General features: G+C 46.4%; 5 protein-coding genes across 6 annotated transcripts; 2 read left to right on the top strand and 3 right to left on the bottom strand.

Moving 5' to 3' along the window:
• Positions 1-763: 763 nt before the first annotated feature.
• Positions 764-3,253, top strand: GL218_00066 (uncharacterized protein; the record flags this gene model as incomplete). Of its 2 annotated transcripts, none has more annotated exons than XM_033576476.1 (1): positions 764-3,253. In XM_033576476.1, the coding sequence occupies one exon, from the start codon at positions 764-766 to the stop codon at positions 3,251-3,253; it is 2,490 nt and encodes an 829-aa protein (XP_033442162.1). The 2 variants fall into 2 exon arrangements, with proteins under 2 accessions (XP_033442162.1, XP_033442161.1); XM_033576475.1 differs by having other exon boundaries at positions 1,481-3,253.
• Positions 3,254-4,416: 1,163 nt separating this feature from the next.
• On the bottom strand, positions 4,417-7,452 carry GL218_00065 (Mitogen-activated protein kinase-binding protein 1; the record flags this gene model as incomplete). Its single annotated transcript, XM_033576474.1, has 1 exon — positions 4,417-7,452. The coding sequence occupies one exon, from the start codon at positions 7,450-7,452 to the stop codon at positions 4,417-4,419; it is 3,036 nt and encodes a 1,011-aa protein (XP_033442165.1).
• Positions 7,453-9,685: 2,233 nt separating this feature from the next.
• GL218_00064 (Required for respiratory growth protein 9, mitochondrial) lies at positions 9,686-10,648 on the bottom strand (the record flags this gene model as incomplete). Its single annotated transcript, XM_033576473.1, has 1 exon — positions 9,686-10,648. The coding sequence occupies one exon, from the start codon at positions 10,646-10,648 to the stop codon at positions 9,686-9,688; it is 963 nt and encodes a 320-aa protein (XP_033441955.1).
• A 568-nt stretch (positions 10,649-11,216) lies between these two features.
• GL218_00063 (uncharacterized protein) lies at positions 11,217-12,988 on the top strand (the record flags this gene model as incomplete). The annotated part of the gene is made up of 3 exons (XM_033576472.1): positions 11,217-11,612; positions 11,671-12,426; positions 12,719-12,988. The coding sequence occupies 3 exons, from the start codon at positions 11,217-11,219 to the stop codon at positions 12,986-12,988; spliced, it is 1,422 nt and encodes a 473-aa protein (XP_033442158.1).
• A 663-nt stretch (positions 12,989-13,651) lies between these two features.
• GL218_00062 (uncharacterized protein) lies at positions 13,652-14,440 on the bottom strand (the record flags this gene model as incomplete). Its single annotated transcript, XM_033576471.1, has 1 exon — positions 13,652-14,440. One exon carries the CDS (start codon positions 14,438-14,440, stop codon positions 13,652-13,654), a length of 789 nt encoding a protein of 262 aa, XP_033442157.1.
• Positions 14,441-15,176: the final 736 nt, after the last annotated feature.

Here is a 15,176-nt window from a genome sequence, read left to right as displayed (position 1 = left end):
CTATTGAATTAGTAACTTAATAGACGGTAAAATATAAATTTATACATTTTGCTGTCTGCTCTTCCCGTGAATCGTGAGACTATTATCTCGTTGTCCCTTTAAGTGATTCTGATTGGTCAGTTAAGTAAAGTGTTACCAAGTACGGTAAAAGAGCTAGGTTAAGAGCTAAGAGCTAAGAGCTTAAGGGGTGTAGTAGGTGCAGCAGGTACAGTAGGTGCAGTAGGTACAGCAGGTACAGCAGGTACAGGCCCGGCTTGAGTGATTTCCGGGGTTAAGTTTTACCATAACCGATATGCAGGGGTAAGTGCATTGCCTGGCCTGATTGATCTACTATGAGGTATGTACCAATCTACTAAGAACCCATTGACGCATCATCTACATCTATCATCCCTGGCGCCCTCGGCTGTCTTAACCGCATTCCTTCTATTGTTGCGACATTGTGAATTGCTTTTTCTATTCTTCCAACTTAATTAACTTTACTCAAATTCACTCAACTAATTACTGCCCCGAAGCTTTCAACTTAATATAACTAATAGTTAGATCTCACTCAACTAAGTTAACACCTCTAAAACACCGATTTGCTATCAGCTCGAGCTTCTATCCTACCACTTCGATATCGTCATCCCGGATTTTGAACATATCGACTGGTGATAACCTGGCTCTCCCATTACCTAGGGTCGCCCACCTTCAATTCTTAACCATATGACGACGACAATGCGGCCCTATACATGAGTTCTCTCCTCCAATTGGAAGGAGTGTCATCATGCCGTCTGAAGGAGGATTAAGCAACATTCGAGTATTTATAACCTGGAATGACCAGACTGTTTTCGCTGGCGAGGATATCAAATGTCATATAACTTTCAAGAATATCGCTCCTGGCCCGAACCAACCAGTACCGATTCACCAACAGACACAATACCCTCTTACTGAACGATCGAGACAACCCTCGCCTCTACTAAGTCCAAGATCGAAACCCAATAATGGATTGACACCCCCTGCGCCTACACGAGGACACCGTTCTACTTTATCTCTCACCGTTCCTTCAAATAGTTCGCGCTTAAGAGGACCACCTCAACAGTGGACCCCTCCACAACAGCAACAACCCCCACCGCAGCGACCCGGTCACACCCATCAGCGGTCCCTTTCTATAGTATCGATAGGATCGGCCGCTACGATAGAAGAACAATCTCATGGAAATATATCTCCCGCACGACACCAACGGTCGTCCCGTGGTCATGGAAGGTCTGCTAGTTTACAGATATCACCGAGGGGCGGGTTGATGAACGGTCCACAGTCAGCTGCATTACCGAGACGACCTTTTGGCTCGGAATCTTCGCCAGTATTTAATCACTCTTTCCCCCCATCTAAGCATGGCTTTAGCCGTACATCAGGAGTCACGACTGTCCCAAACACGCCCGGTGTTATGGGTTCACACCTACCTAAGAGGAGCCCGGGCATAATTCCAGATTTCAAATTTCCTATGATACCCTCACCAAAACCGACAGAAGCTGGCTCTATTTCACCCACAACACAACCAGTGGATTACTTGACAGCGCCCTTGTCAGCAGCGAGCGGAGGTATGACCCTCCCCGTACGTTCAAAGGACTTGATACCTACCATCACCGAACAAGCCGCTCCTGTGGCGCGAATATTATCTACGACGAGCGTTGCTGGTGGGACTCCTAGGAGTAGTGGCGAGTTCTATTCACTTAGCAACAACTCGTCTGAGACGCTGGCATCCGAGTATGTAACGCAACCGTTACATCCTGGACGGAGACCTGCTCATCTACGGCGACCCTCTGCTCTATCGAGTATTAGCCACGTGCGGCTTCCGGAATCGTTGATGATGGGCTTTGCTCAAGTTCAGGGCTCCTTCACTCTCGACGGATCGCTCATTAATCTAGGGCCCTTCGAAGCAGTTAAACGAAAGGCTGTCCTAGGGGGACAGGGAGGCGGTGTTATTGGCATCGAAAATTCGAGAAGGAGTAGCGGTGGACTACTAACTGGTTTTGGGTGGAGTAGTCTCGGAAGCTCTATTGGGGAGCTTCTAGGCGGTGGAGAACTCAGCAGCATTAAGCAGATGCGAGGTGTTACGAGCTCCAAGTCTATCCCGCTGTTATCAACGCCGCAATCCATCTTATTCGTAGATTTACAACTCGCCCCTGGTGAGAGCAAGACTTATGAGTATACGTTCAAACTACCGAAAGGACTGCCCCCAACACACCGAGGGAAGGCGATGAAGATATCGTACAGCCTAGTAATTGGTACCCAGAGACCCGGCGGTACCAAAGAACAGCAAGTACGATCAGTCGAAGTTCCGTTCCGCGTTCTTGGGAGCGTTAATAGCCATGGTGAGATTCTTGGCCATGATCTACTTAATCCGTACATCATTCTTCGCGACATGGCGAAAGTGCAGCCGCTTGACAAACCCCCTATTCATACGAAAAGGAGTAAGCTCGAGCAGCCGGAGTCGACCTACAATGGATTTCTCCATTATGTCGATGAACTGCTCGAACGACCTCATCGAGGCCTCGGGCTTCTATCTCCAACTGCTACAGCCCCTCAATCCCGTCGTGCCTCTGCTTATGAAGAGTCGGCCTCGGCGAAAGATGCGATAGACTTTGCTATTCTTAGATCAAATCTCTCCTCTGAGTCGGGACAAAGCAGTAATCGCTTCGAGATAGCTCGGAATGGCCGACGTGTCGGTGTTGTGATGCTTGCGCGCCCTGCTTACAAGCTCGGAGAGTCGGTAAGTATGGCAATCGACTTCACCGGAGCCGAGATTCCCTGCTACGCCATCCACGCGGCCCTCGAGACAGCCGAGCGCGTCGAGCCAACGCTCGCGCTGCGCAGCGAGGCTAGTGTGCACAGGGTTACTCGCAAAGTATACGGCAGCTCGAGCGAAGCGACGCTGTTTGCGCGGCGCGTTGTGTTCAACCCCACGATACCCATCGGCGCAACCCCCGAGTTCGTCACCAGTGGTCTGAGCCTCGAGTGGAAGATCAGAATCGAGTTCGTCGTCCCCTCTTCAAACAAAGACCGGGACTTGGACTTCGGGGAGGGCGATGGTTCGCACCCCTTACTAGAGGAGATCTCGCGCGACGACCGCGGAGGCCTCGTTCTAGTCGCTGCGGAGACGCTCGACTGCGAGAGCTTCGAGGTCGCAGTCCCGCTGAGGGTCTACGGTGCCGTGTGCAATGGCCTCGAGCGGCTGGAAAGGGACCAGGCGCAGGAGGAAGGGCTCACGGTGTAATTAATTTACTATTTTTACTTGCATGATTATTTACATGAGATGAAAGAAGGAAGGAGGGAAATGGTGGGTGGCATTTGAGCCGTATTGTGTACTGTACGTATGCCCGGGTCTAGTTAGTGTATGGATTAGAAAAAGTAGATGAGCCAAAGCAAGACGAGAGAGAGAGGGGGGAGGGGGGTGCTAGGAGGTACCGTGACGAGTCGAGAGAATATAGGATAAGCGAAGACAGGACGAAACGAAAACAATGAAGAGAGAGACAACATGTTCTTACGAACTTTGGCTTTTCGATGAATGAATAGTTAGGTCTGAGTTGAATAGATGAGATGAGATGAGATAAGATGAGGTACGTAACGTCAAGTAAGAAGTGGGAGAGGGAGATATGGGGTAAGTGGTAAGTAAAATAGGAGTTGTAAGTCTTCGTCGATCCGCTGATAGAAGTAATCGAATGGGGGGGGGGGCTCCTTGTTGAATTATGTATTATATTTATACCATACCATAGGTACCTACCAATTATACCTCTGTACGAAATAGGAAGGATGTTATCATTTCTATTCGTGATTATTTCTCTCTCCTATCCCCTATCCCCTATTATACATACTACATAGCCGACGTAACTATCCCAATCTATTGTCGTAATATTAGTAATTGCTAAAGTTGGCCCTTATTATTCAAGCTCATGAAATAATAATAGGTAGTTAACTAGAATCAAAAGAGAGGATGTTGTAAACAAAACGAACCTACTACGTTAGGTACCTAAGGTAGGTAGGCAAAATTCAATTGATGCATCTAAACAAAGCAACTTCATCTCAAGTAACAATAACAATAAGTAATCCCCTTCCTTCCCTCCTTCCTTCCCCTTCCGAGCGCGCAGCCGCGGCACTTGTGCCCTATAACTCCCGTAGTTTTTCTCCTGTCAAGTGGTATCATGTTAGGAAGTCATTTTATGGACTCGGTAGGCAGATAGAAGAGCCCTCTGATATCCCTTATAGTACCCATCCTGGAACGTCTCTCCCCTGGACGTTTCCTTACAAAAAAAAAGAACGAATAAGACCTAACGCCTTAGGTCTCTGAAGACCCACAATCTTTCTCCTTCCCTACTCTTAATGCTGCGTACTTTCTAATGTAAAATACGGCTAATACACATTATACAATGAATATCGTAACTATGCCGACCCGGCACTGGACTCTCCCCCGGATGAACCGGGTCGTTTTCCCGGTAAAATCCCCGGCGAATCCGGCTCTTGGTCCGATGATCCTCTGTAGCCAACTCGAAGCTTTTCGTCTAGCAGAGCAACTAAGCGCTCCGAGTATTGGTCTAAGAGGCCGCTTAGCATAGTCTCGCTTATGGCCTTACTTCGCGTGGCTCTATCGCCTAAAGCGACAGAGGTAAGGCGAAGTTCCTGATCTATTTCAGCCAAGACATCCTGACTAATAGGATCTGTGGAAGCTAGTTTCCTTCGGTAGGCTCGGAGCGTTCGGCATGCCTGCTCTGTAGCCATAGTAAGGGTTCCATATCCTCTCAAGTTGTTATTGCTCTTAGTTTTCGTAGAGTTGAGAGTTGGTAGGGATGGTTGTCTCTTTACTCTAGCCTTTGGGCTAGATGGTGGGCTACAGTACCGGCTATCTGTTGACGGCCGCCTGGTTGGAGTGTCTCCAGAAATTGCTAACGCGGGACATGCTTGAGGTGTAGCGGTAGGTGTTTTTGATGACGGCGTAGAAGCTAGATTGTATGCTGATCTCTTCTTGGCGAGAGTTCTTGGAGGCGATCGTCGACCCGCCGAGGGAGAGGATCGTTGAAATTCCGCAAGCTCGGCTTTAGAGAGAACACGTCGAAGAGTAGGTCGAGAAACAACGGAGTTATCCTTAGCAAGAGATAGCTCGCGAGTGGCGGCGCCCCACGCCGGATCTTGTAGGTCCATTTCCCAGACCATAAGAGTACCGTCTGATCCAACACTTACCACCTTAAGCTTACCATCCTCCTCTTCGACTAAAGTCACGCCATTTATAGCCTCCGTATGTCCCCATTCGCGGTCTAAGAAAGACCCCGTTTGAGCATCATAGATTCTAATCGATTTATCCGTGTTTGAGACGCCTATAACGAACGTAGGTTCTCTGTCAACAGCCGGCCGAGCAGTAAGAGAATCCAAAACTACAGGTTCGATTCCGCTTTCGTCGATACATTTAAATGAATTTGCAAGCTTTCCACTCTCCAGGTCAAATATACTCATAGTTCGGTCCAGTAGAGAGACAAGCACTGATTTCTCATCCGCGCCCATTGTCATAGATGACGGAGAAGCTTTCAAGGGTAGAGTTTTAGTGAGGATAGCCGCCATAACATCTGGGTCGCCATCTTTCTCTACGAGGTCGTGGACTTGCAACGTCCTGTCCAAGGAACAAGTTATCACTTTATCTGCTGATGGAACGAGCACTTGAACAACCCTAGTAGCGAATTCAAGGGTTTGAAAATGTTTGAACTCTCCAGTAGTCGTCCTGTGGAATAACTGTGCTGTACGATCACGACCACAGGTTGCAATGATAAACTTGGATTTGTCCTCAAATGTAGTGATAAACTGGCAATCTGAAGCGTGGGCTTTCATAGTTGACACGCATTTCAGGGTTGCGAAGTCGATGATCTTAACAATTCCCAGCTTGTCACCCGTAACAAAGTACTTGCCACCCTCGGTAGCTCGTACTAGATTCAACTGATTAACCAGATCAGGCTCCTCTTCAAAATTTGCCTCTTCAAGTGGTACCTGAAAAGAACATTTGATTTTACCCTCGACATCCCATAGTATGACTTGGCCAGATGCCGACCAACTGAAGAAATCGGCATCCAATCCAGTCGGGCGGCGAAGAGCTTCGACACCTAGAATCGACTCTTGATGTCCTGGCATTGGTATAGGGGGAGTTTCCAGGTCTAAGGTGTCTGTGACCTTATCAAATCCCCAGATGTGGATAGAGCGCTTGGCATCAACTGTTACCATATTTTCTTCCAGAAATCCTATAGCAAAGAGGCCCGCAAACGAGCCAATGTTTGTGCGAAGGGCATTCTGATCACATTTCACGAAAGATGCCAAGTCGATGGTTGCTAGGTTTCCCGATTTACCACCGAGGTAAGCGATATTTCCACGGATAGCCACGCAAGTCGTCACAAATCCACTTTCGAGGACATTGGTCAACTTCATCTGCTTATCTGTGTCGTCGAAGAGACATACATCGCCCGTCTCTGAGCAGATGATGGCCTTCGTATCGTCGATAGCAGCACCACACGAAAAAGTCGCTTCTATCATGTTATTAAGTATAACATTCCGACCAAGTAACGTCTTTTGATGCTGCTGATTGGTCGAGCTCGAATCTCCGGTAAACTTCTGTTTCATAGGAGATACCGATTGGCCCTCTTCAACCTTCCACACTTTTACATGACGTACGCCTAAAGTGATTAGATTATTGCCCACCCATACCATGCCGCGGATAAAAGATGTGCATCTGTTTTGTTGAAACAGCTGTGCAGCACCAGTTTTAGTGTCTATTTTCCAAATGTAGATGAAGCCATCGTGTGCAGTTCCGAGAGAGGCCAAGTATTTCGAATCAGGGGACCAAGCAACGGCCTTAACCCCATGCGCATGCTCGCTGATGGAGACGAGTGGGGTATCCGACGAGTTATCTTCCAGGCTGAAAATGAGCACCCGGGGAGCATAGCCAGTTTCGCCAACAGCTAGGAACCTCCCCTCTTTGCTTAGAGCTAAACACGTTGCGGCCTTGATCCGCTCTCGACTGGTCCACGTCTTCGATGACGTGGGGGATTCGGACCAATCAAGGGAGCTGTGTGTTGATTCTCGCAATGAAGACCTATTCCGGCTATCGTTCGCCTTTGGAGTTTGGTTCGGTGCCGATGGAGAGTAAGGAAGCGGAGGCGTACTGTAAACAGGAACTGCAGAAGGGCGGGCTCGGTAGAAACGTTGGGTATATTCAGCCCCGTTGACGTCGACTACAACTACAGCTCCGCCGGCGATGTATGCAAACGAAGAACGTACGGTATCAAAACCTGTGGGCGCGGCACAGGTGGTACCGACAACGCGCTTCAAAGAAAGGCGAGGATCTATGGAGGCTTTGCTGCGATGAGGAGATCGAATAGGGTGTGGAACAAAAGGTGAATTTGACGGGGTCAATTTCAACCGGTTTGAAGGAGTGGATGCCATCTTCTTTCCATTGATTTTCCTAGAAGGATGCTATATAGGGCTGACAAGAAGTCCAGTTTAGAGACGTCTTCTTTTTCTTCTTCTTTCAAGTAATATTGATGGTGCTGGAAATTTCTATGCGGTGAGGTGTCATGGGGGAGGGTCTTGTGGATAAGGAAAATATGAGATGGCGCAGATAGCTAACAGCACACACAGATAGTCTAAAACATAGACAGCAAGGAGGAAAAGGGAAGAAAAAAAAAGAGGTGATTTTATTTTTATTATTCCTTGGCGGATGGAATAGATAAGGGGATATGATATATATTAGGAAAGACGAGGGAAAGTTGAAAGGGTTAAATGCTATAACAATGTCAATTGGAAGCTACACGGCGAGTCATTGTCACCCCATGACTTACAGTGACGTGAAAAGAAAATAGCAAATAGCTAAGGAAGTCTTTTTAGGGCTGCATGTAAGCTGAGATGGAAAGATGGAGATTGAACAAAGCCAACGAAGCATCAAATTCTGTATTAGCGTATGTAAGTGCCCTATTAAATCCGACAACTTGGCACCTAGTGTCAAGAAAGTCTATAAAGAATGACCATTGATGCAGGTCGGTCCTTTCAAAAATAAATTGGACATCTAGTGATTGGAAATATTGAGGTGTAAAGGTGAGAATTTTGGGTCTTGAACATACAAAGTGAACATAGAAAGTGGAAACCCAACCCCCCGACCTTTCTTTAATGTGGATTTATTAGGTTGTCTTCTTTTTTTTTTTTTCATAGTTCAGCAAGAGCGAGTCGACTGGGGTTAATAAGTTGGTGTTAACGGGGAGAAACCGAGAAACTAATATGATTGGCTTGTTCCTGAAATTTTGCGGATCATCTAACTACTTTTGGTGTGACGAGTTCCCTAAGAGGTTATTATATGTATTGATGTACATACCGTTGTTCGCCTAATCCGCATACAGCTCCGTGAGGCTGCAACTTGACAGGGATATCACATCAACTTCATTAATGCTCTTTTTTTTTCTTGTTCTTTTTTTCTTTTCTCTTTTGACCAAAGCTACCTTAGATACCTACATTACCTTACTTGTCTTAACAATACCTCTTTGTATGCCCCATAAATAGATATTCGTATATCATAATTACATAATACTTTGACATACCTATCTTAAGAATAGAATATCTCCAAGTCGGAACATACTCGAGTAAAAATAAAAATAGAAAGTAAAAAGTGTCGGGTTTCTAGAATAAAAAGACCGTTATCGTGCAACTTACGGATTCGTACATGTCTCGTGGTACCAGGATGCCAAACCTAGATAGACCGCGTTCGGCAATGCAGCAACGCACGGCCGCAAAACCGATCCAACCGATGAAGTAGGAAATGACAAGGGCCCCATGAAGCTCCCCGAGGTTTGGTAGCAGTATCACTCGTTTTAAGTAAGCTTTTCGATACCCCCCATCCGCTTAATCAATGCAAGTACACACATTTTCAACAACATATGTAGATTATCATGGCAAAGACGGAAGTTTTTAATTTTTTTTTAAAGTAAATGGCGTATGTTAGGATTCAATCACTGATTGCAAGACAAATTTTAATTCTATATGTTCGGGCTTTTATACCTTTGCGTAACGAAATCTTGATATTTAATAACTAACAACTAAAATATTGATAACTATTAACTATATTGTAAAAATAACAGAATACAATAACAGGTAGTCAAACTAACTTCAACCCCATGTTATTATCATGCAGGCTTTGGATTAGTTATCCTCAGATATTTAGAAAGGTATTCACAGCTAACTAGCAACCATAAGAAACGGGGGACGCATTGATGATCTGCTCTTTATACATAGTTACATGATAATTACTTACATAGGCATTGTCTATTCTTTGCATAATGCATAGAGATTTACAATCCGCCAGCCCCATTGTCAAGATGGAGTATGTATCCGAACAAACCTTTGAGAATAGTGGGCATCCAATAGACTCCCAAATCTCAGTGCGAAGATCTTAATGTCTGTACAACAAACAATACGAAAACACTATTGAGGTATTCGTGTTTTGACGTGAATGTTTTATGGTTTATTTTAATATGGTACTTCCCACCCCCCACTGACATCCACGTATTCACGATAAGGCCATATATCATATAGAGCCATCACTATGATATAATTCGAATGCGAGCTATATTTCCATTATTCGAGTGGCGTAATATACGGGTATTCCCATTCCATTCCTCCAGCAAGGTAATTACTCAAACCCTCTATACTTCCTCGACTGCCTCGGAGGCTGCGTCCGGGGTCCCCTCGGCCTATTCCAGGAAGGATCTCTAACAATGCCCTCGCGACGCCACTTGCGAGGCGGCTTCTTGCCCAGCGCAGCCATCTGGCTCCAGATGTTTTTGCCGCGGTTGAACCAGCGCTGCTGGCGGTCTATCTCCTCCTCGGGCGTGGGCATCCACTTAGTCCTGAGAATACGCCGGATGGCCTCCGGCGATACCATGAACTTGTTCGCCAGAACTTCCGTCGTGTAGTCCTCCGGGAATTGCGCGTGCAACGCCCGGATGCCTTCGAGGGCATCTGGCGACAGCCGCTTGCGCGGCTGCCAACCCTCTGGGAATTTCTCCTTGAGGATTTCTTTTTGTATCTTCCATGGTTCCTTCTTAATGGGTGGTAACGTAGATGCCTTGGGCTCATCCTTCATAATCTTCAGTCTTTTCAACCTCTTGGTCTCGACGGGTGGTGTAGAGTCCGATTTCGACTCGCGACGGGAGTCAGACTGGGCATGTTTGTCTCGCCGGCCAGGGGCACCGGTTTGTGGGTTGTCTAAGTTGGAAACGAGGGCGTCGATAGATTCGGGGGTGAAGTCAAGAATTGCACCTTCACTTTTCGCCCGATCTAAAATGTCTGCAGAGACATTAAGTACTGGTACATCGGGCTCCTCTACCGTAGCATCGTCCGACCGTTTTTGTGGTGCGACTTTCGAGGGCTTATCGGTGTCTAGTGAATGCGAGGCCCGTCCTTGCAATACTTTTCGTGGGAAGCTTAAGGCTGCGGTGACACTATAAGGTCTAGCAAAGGTGAACCGTGACCGAAAGTTACCGACTCTCGAATATTGCGGTTGGATTTGCCTAGCAGAATTAGATATTCGAAGTTCCGTGAGACTTTGTACGAAAATCTTTAAAGATGTCGTGCGACACGAGCAACTCATCATATTCCTCCAGGTGCTGAATAGTTGATTTGCGGCGGGGGAATAGAAGGCTGAGATGAAAGATTAATATTTTTTTATTTTTATTTTTTTTTGGTTAGCCTTCCAAGTTAGAAATTGTTCTGCAGGGCTCAGAAAGCACGGGCCTTCCATGTGCTTGTCCCATTTATTTTAAGGTTATGTGGGTATTGTGGGGTATAGAAATACATGGTACATAGGTACATGCTTGACTCGTCCCCCTTTACTCAACAACGTCAGGTTTGATAGCTATGATAATGATGGGATTTTGACTTTTTTGTAGTATCTACATAAGCGATGGTATATATACAAAGAGATTACTTCCATTCGGCTAGCACTAGAAAACTTTAACCAATTAACATCATTCCCAGCATTAATACCACGGCTTCTCTAGTTAGATGATATCAGTATACTACATAAGATACTTGTATAGGATTCTCTTATATTGATCATTCATTTTGATACCTTTATCACCCTACGAGGTCAAAATATTTCAATTTCGTAATCCAAAAAATTTGATTATGATTATATCTTAGCCTGGTAGAAAAGACTTATCATGGTGACTACAAACAATAATACGAAAAGTAATAATTATGGCTGGCGAGAATATTGGGGTCTTAAAATCAACTGGACACCAAAGCACTTTACAGCAGAAGATCTGGAACCCTTGATACATACGTATGACACAGTTTCTACGGAGGCTCTCGACAAGTTAAATAAGATCCGGTCCTTGTCTTGCAAAATAAAGCCTTCCGAGAACGCAAATAGCGTACCAGGAAAAAAGAAAGCCAAACGGGATCTCTATGAGTTGCTTCAAGAGCACGCTTTTACCGATGACAAAATTGGCAGATTATGGAGGGAGGTCAATACCATTCCAGACTGGGTCGACTGGGAGCAAATAAAAAGGGGACAGAAAGTATTTTATCGCTATGGAGCGCCTGCTATAACAACCGTAAGCCAAAAATTTCTCTTTAGCTAACTGTTAAATATTTGTTAATATGTAGGCTTAGTTGACATTCCTATCCCTGCTAGGCGGAATGGGGAGCGGGCGAACTGTCGAGACTCTGGACCGTACTGGAGGTTTCAGTGTGGACGCTGTCAGACAGCGCCTGCTAGAAACCACACAGCATACCCTGAATGTAACCTACAACCTAGAATCTATAAAACCGGGCGGCGATGGTTTTGCAGATTCGATTAGAGTCCGACTGCTCCACGCGGCGGTACGCCGGCGCATTATGCATATGGCTAAGAAGGAGCCTGGGTACTACGACATGAAGATGTACGGCGTACCGATCAACGACCTCGACTGCATCGGTACTATCAATACGTTTTCCACCGCCCTGATATGGATGGGGCTTCCACGACAAGGCATATGGTTACGGAAACAAGAAATCGCCGATTACCTCGCGCTCTGGCGATACGTGGCTTATCTGATGGGCACGCCTCACGACTGGATGTCTACGCCAGAGTCAGCGCGGCGCATGATGGAGTCGCTGTGGGTGGCAGAAATCAAGCCCAGCAAGGCGTCTGCAACCCTCGCCAACAACATCATCTCCGGCCTCCAGGACCAACCGCCGACATATGCCCCGAGGGAATTCCTGTGTGCCCAGACGTACTGGCTCAACGGACGGGAGCTATCAAGGGAGCTAGAGATCGAGGAGCCGAGTCTGTACTACACCGCCCTCGTGGTTGGGCAGTGCATTCTCTTTGCCACGCTTAGCTATGTCAACCGAAGTATTAGCTATTTAGACGAACGGAACATTAACGTGAGTTGATCTACACATGTGCTCTTAAAGCTCACTCCAATCTCGTGATGGGGGCTGTGTTCTCATAGTCCCACTTCGCTTCCCACCATCCAAGCCATTATACCTATAGCAAACCCACGCTATTCAAGTGTATAATCCTTTCTTCGATGTCATCCTTCTACAGCAAGGATATATGCGATCAAGTGATCTGCGCCTCCGCACTGCTTATCCCCCTTATCCCGCGTATCTGCATCAACGACCGCGATAGACACCGCTTACTAACTAATAATCATAATCATTTTCGATATTATAGCTAGCCCGTACGGCCCTGTATAATGTATTACTACAGAACAAGTCCAAAGGTGCGCTGGGTTACACAACCAAGTTTAACTTCAAGTACATACCTTCATTGAACCGAACGACAACCGCGCGTGGTTCGGCGCCGCCGCAAGAGGGGAGGCCGAGGGCGCCGGGAAGAACCGAACGCGCGGCGCTGATCTCGCTACTTATTTCCGCTACCATCGTCTGTATTATTTCTTTGTGGTGTTATGCTAAAATTGTAAGATGGATGGATACTTATTAGATGAGAAGTATTTCGTTAGCTGGTAAGGCAAGTCACGTATAGATACGGGATAACAACCACTCCTATTCCTCCAAATCTTCTTCTGGCGTGGCGTCGCTCTTTAGGCATTTTGTGCGTTGTCGGGTCAACCTTGCGGTCATCGGCTTTGGTTCGGGATTTTACTTTGGCCTGAAGGATTCAGTGCGAAATGAGAAATACTGGATGTGTATTATATTCGAATCCTACGGGTAGAGTCGTGAGGGCTCGTGAGGCTGCATGATCTCGTTTACGGAAGCAGTGGTCAAGGAACTTTGCAATATTTTTGACATTGATAAACACGTATATACACTTAATATTGATACCAGGCTATGTAGTTTTATAAACTAACTAACGAATATTGTATAATATGAATGCGCTTTCAACTCCTCTGCATTTTTCGCTTTAAAATCTACCTTCTGGACAGCTAATATAATCTGTCCCATCAACGTGCCTATTGCTCGACATACCAATGCTATGCCCCTTCGTAGGCGATGTTATGCTGTGGTGAATGTGGATATCAACCCAGACTCTAGACTCAAGACCCAATGATAACCTGCCCATCCGTAACGCCATACTACCAGAACTGCTAGGGAAAAGTGATCGTTTTAACCCCTACCCAACTATAAGTCGTATACAACATATTTCCTATCCCATAAGCTCAACAGGCGGCCGGGCCGTATGTGTCTTTATCGGGGGCGTATTTCCACCTTGGCCAAGTCCTAATTCTGTAGGTTCATCTGTCATATCGTCCACCGAAATAGCTGGTAGATTCGGACTGCCACCATGCTCATCAGGGTGGTAGATTAAGGTGCTACTTCTGCTCCTGCTCTTAAATGTGGTAGGTCCAGACTCAACCGGAGAGATCGGAGAAACGTCTGCGGGAGCTGCTTGGTGACGTAATTTCGCTAAGGCCTCTGCTAAGTCATCGGCGTGAACTTGCTTGTTCGGTGCGTCCTCCAGCTTCATCTCCCAGCCATGAGGCGGTGAGGGAGGCGGGCTGATAAAAAACAACTTGCCGGCATCGGGAAGCTGCAGCCGATCGTCCTTGTGGAGATCAAGAGGAGTAGGTTGTCCAAAGTAGACTCGGCACCGCTCTCCCATGATTGCTTCACCGTCCCATACTGACCGTACCCTAATAGCAGCTTGCTCGTCGAAGAAAGATACTATTATACGGCGAAATGATTTTAATGGAGACCAAGTATATATCGGTGCAGTCCCTTGAATGAGCTCACGAAGTGTTTGTAGGTTGTCAGGACGGAATATTTCGGTGTCGTTTAAGTTGGTAATAAGTAGAGTGTTTGTGGGTGGCGTTGGCTGCGTTAATGGCGGCAGACTGGAGAAATCTAGAGATAGAGATCTAGATGACCCACGCCGCTCCATGAGGGGCCGCGCCGGCGAGGAGGGGGTAGAAGTCGGTGATTGAGACCCGGACATGTTGTGATAATTTCCAAACACTAGTTGGTTCCAACGTAGAGTAGAGTGTTCGATTCGTGAATGTTCAAGATTAGCGAGATAATCGCTAATAAAAAGATATTTCTCTTCTAAGTGAAGGGTTCTCGGTGTAGTATATTAAGTTTTCTGGTGAGATGTTGTTGTAGGAAGAGAAAGGAAAGGAAAAGAGGAGGAGGTGTAGTGGAATATGTATAGAATCTCGGTAGTGGCTGCGCAAGTGGAAGCGGTGGAATCGAGTTAATGCTTGTTAAGTGATAAAGTGGTAATAAAGTGGTAGATTCTCGGATCGTTTGGAATTTGGGCGAAAGAGACGCTGAGCCGCCTCAGTGGATTACTAGGTTACAGTGCCACACAGTTAAACCTTGACATCCCTACCTTACCCCACTCCATACCTAGCGCTAGTCCATATCAACCTATTAAATCGATTTAGTTATCTTGACCCAAAGGCTTTCCGGTGTTTGTGCACTAGTGACAGGGGGCGGCTATGCACCACTTAGTACGTAGACTTAGCAGACTTAGCAGACTTAACAGACCTAGGCGTGTATCCACCACCGACCGCAGCGTCGTATGGAATCATCTCAACGCGTATGTATAATACATAGTACGTATCACTGGGTAAGGTCAAGTGTTTAGATATCGTCAACTTAACAGCCTAGGTACCTACCTATTAACATTTTTCAATGCTGCTAAGCCATCATCATAGCATTGAATAATAGCC

Source organism: Daldinia childiae (genome assembly GCF_008694065.1).
Source record: "Daldinia childiae strain JS-1345 chromosome Unknown Scaffold1, whole genome shotgun sequence".
NCBI classification, from domain to species: Eukaryota; Fungi; Ascomycota; class Sordariomycetes; order Xylariales; family Hypoxylaceae; genus Daldinia; species Daldinia childiae.
Note: the sequence above shows the minus strand (reverse complement) of the source record. Positions and strands in the feature narration are given on the sequence as shown.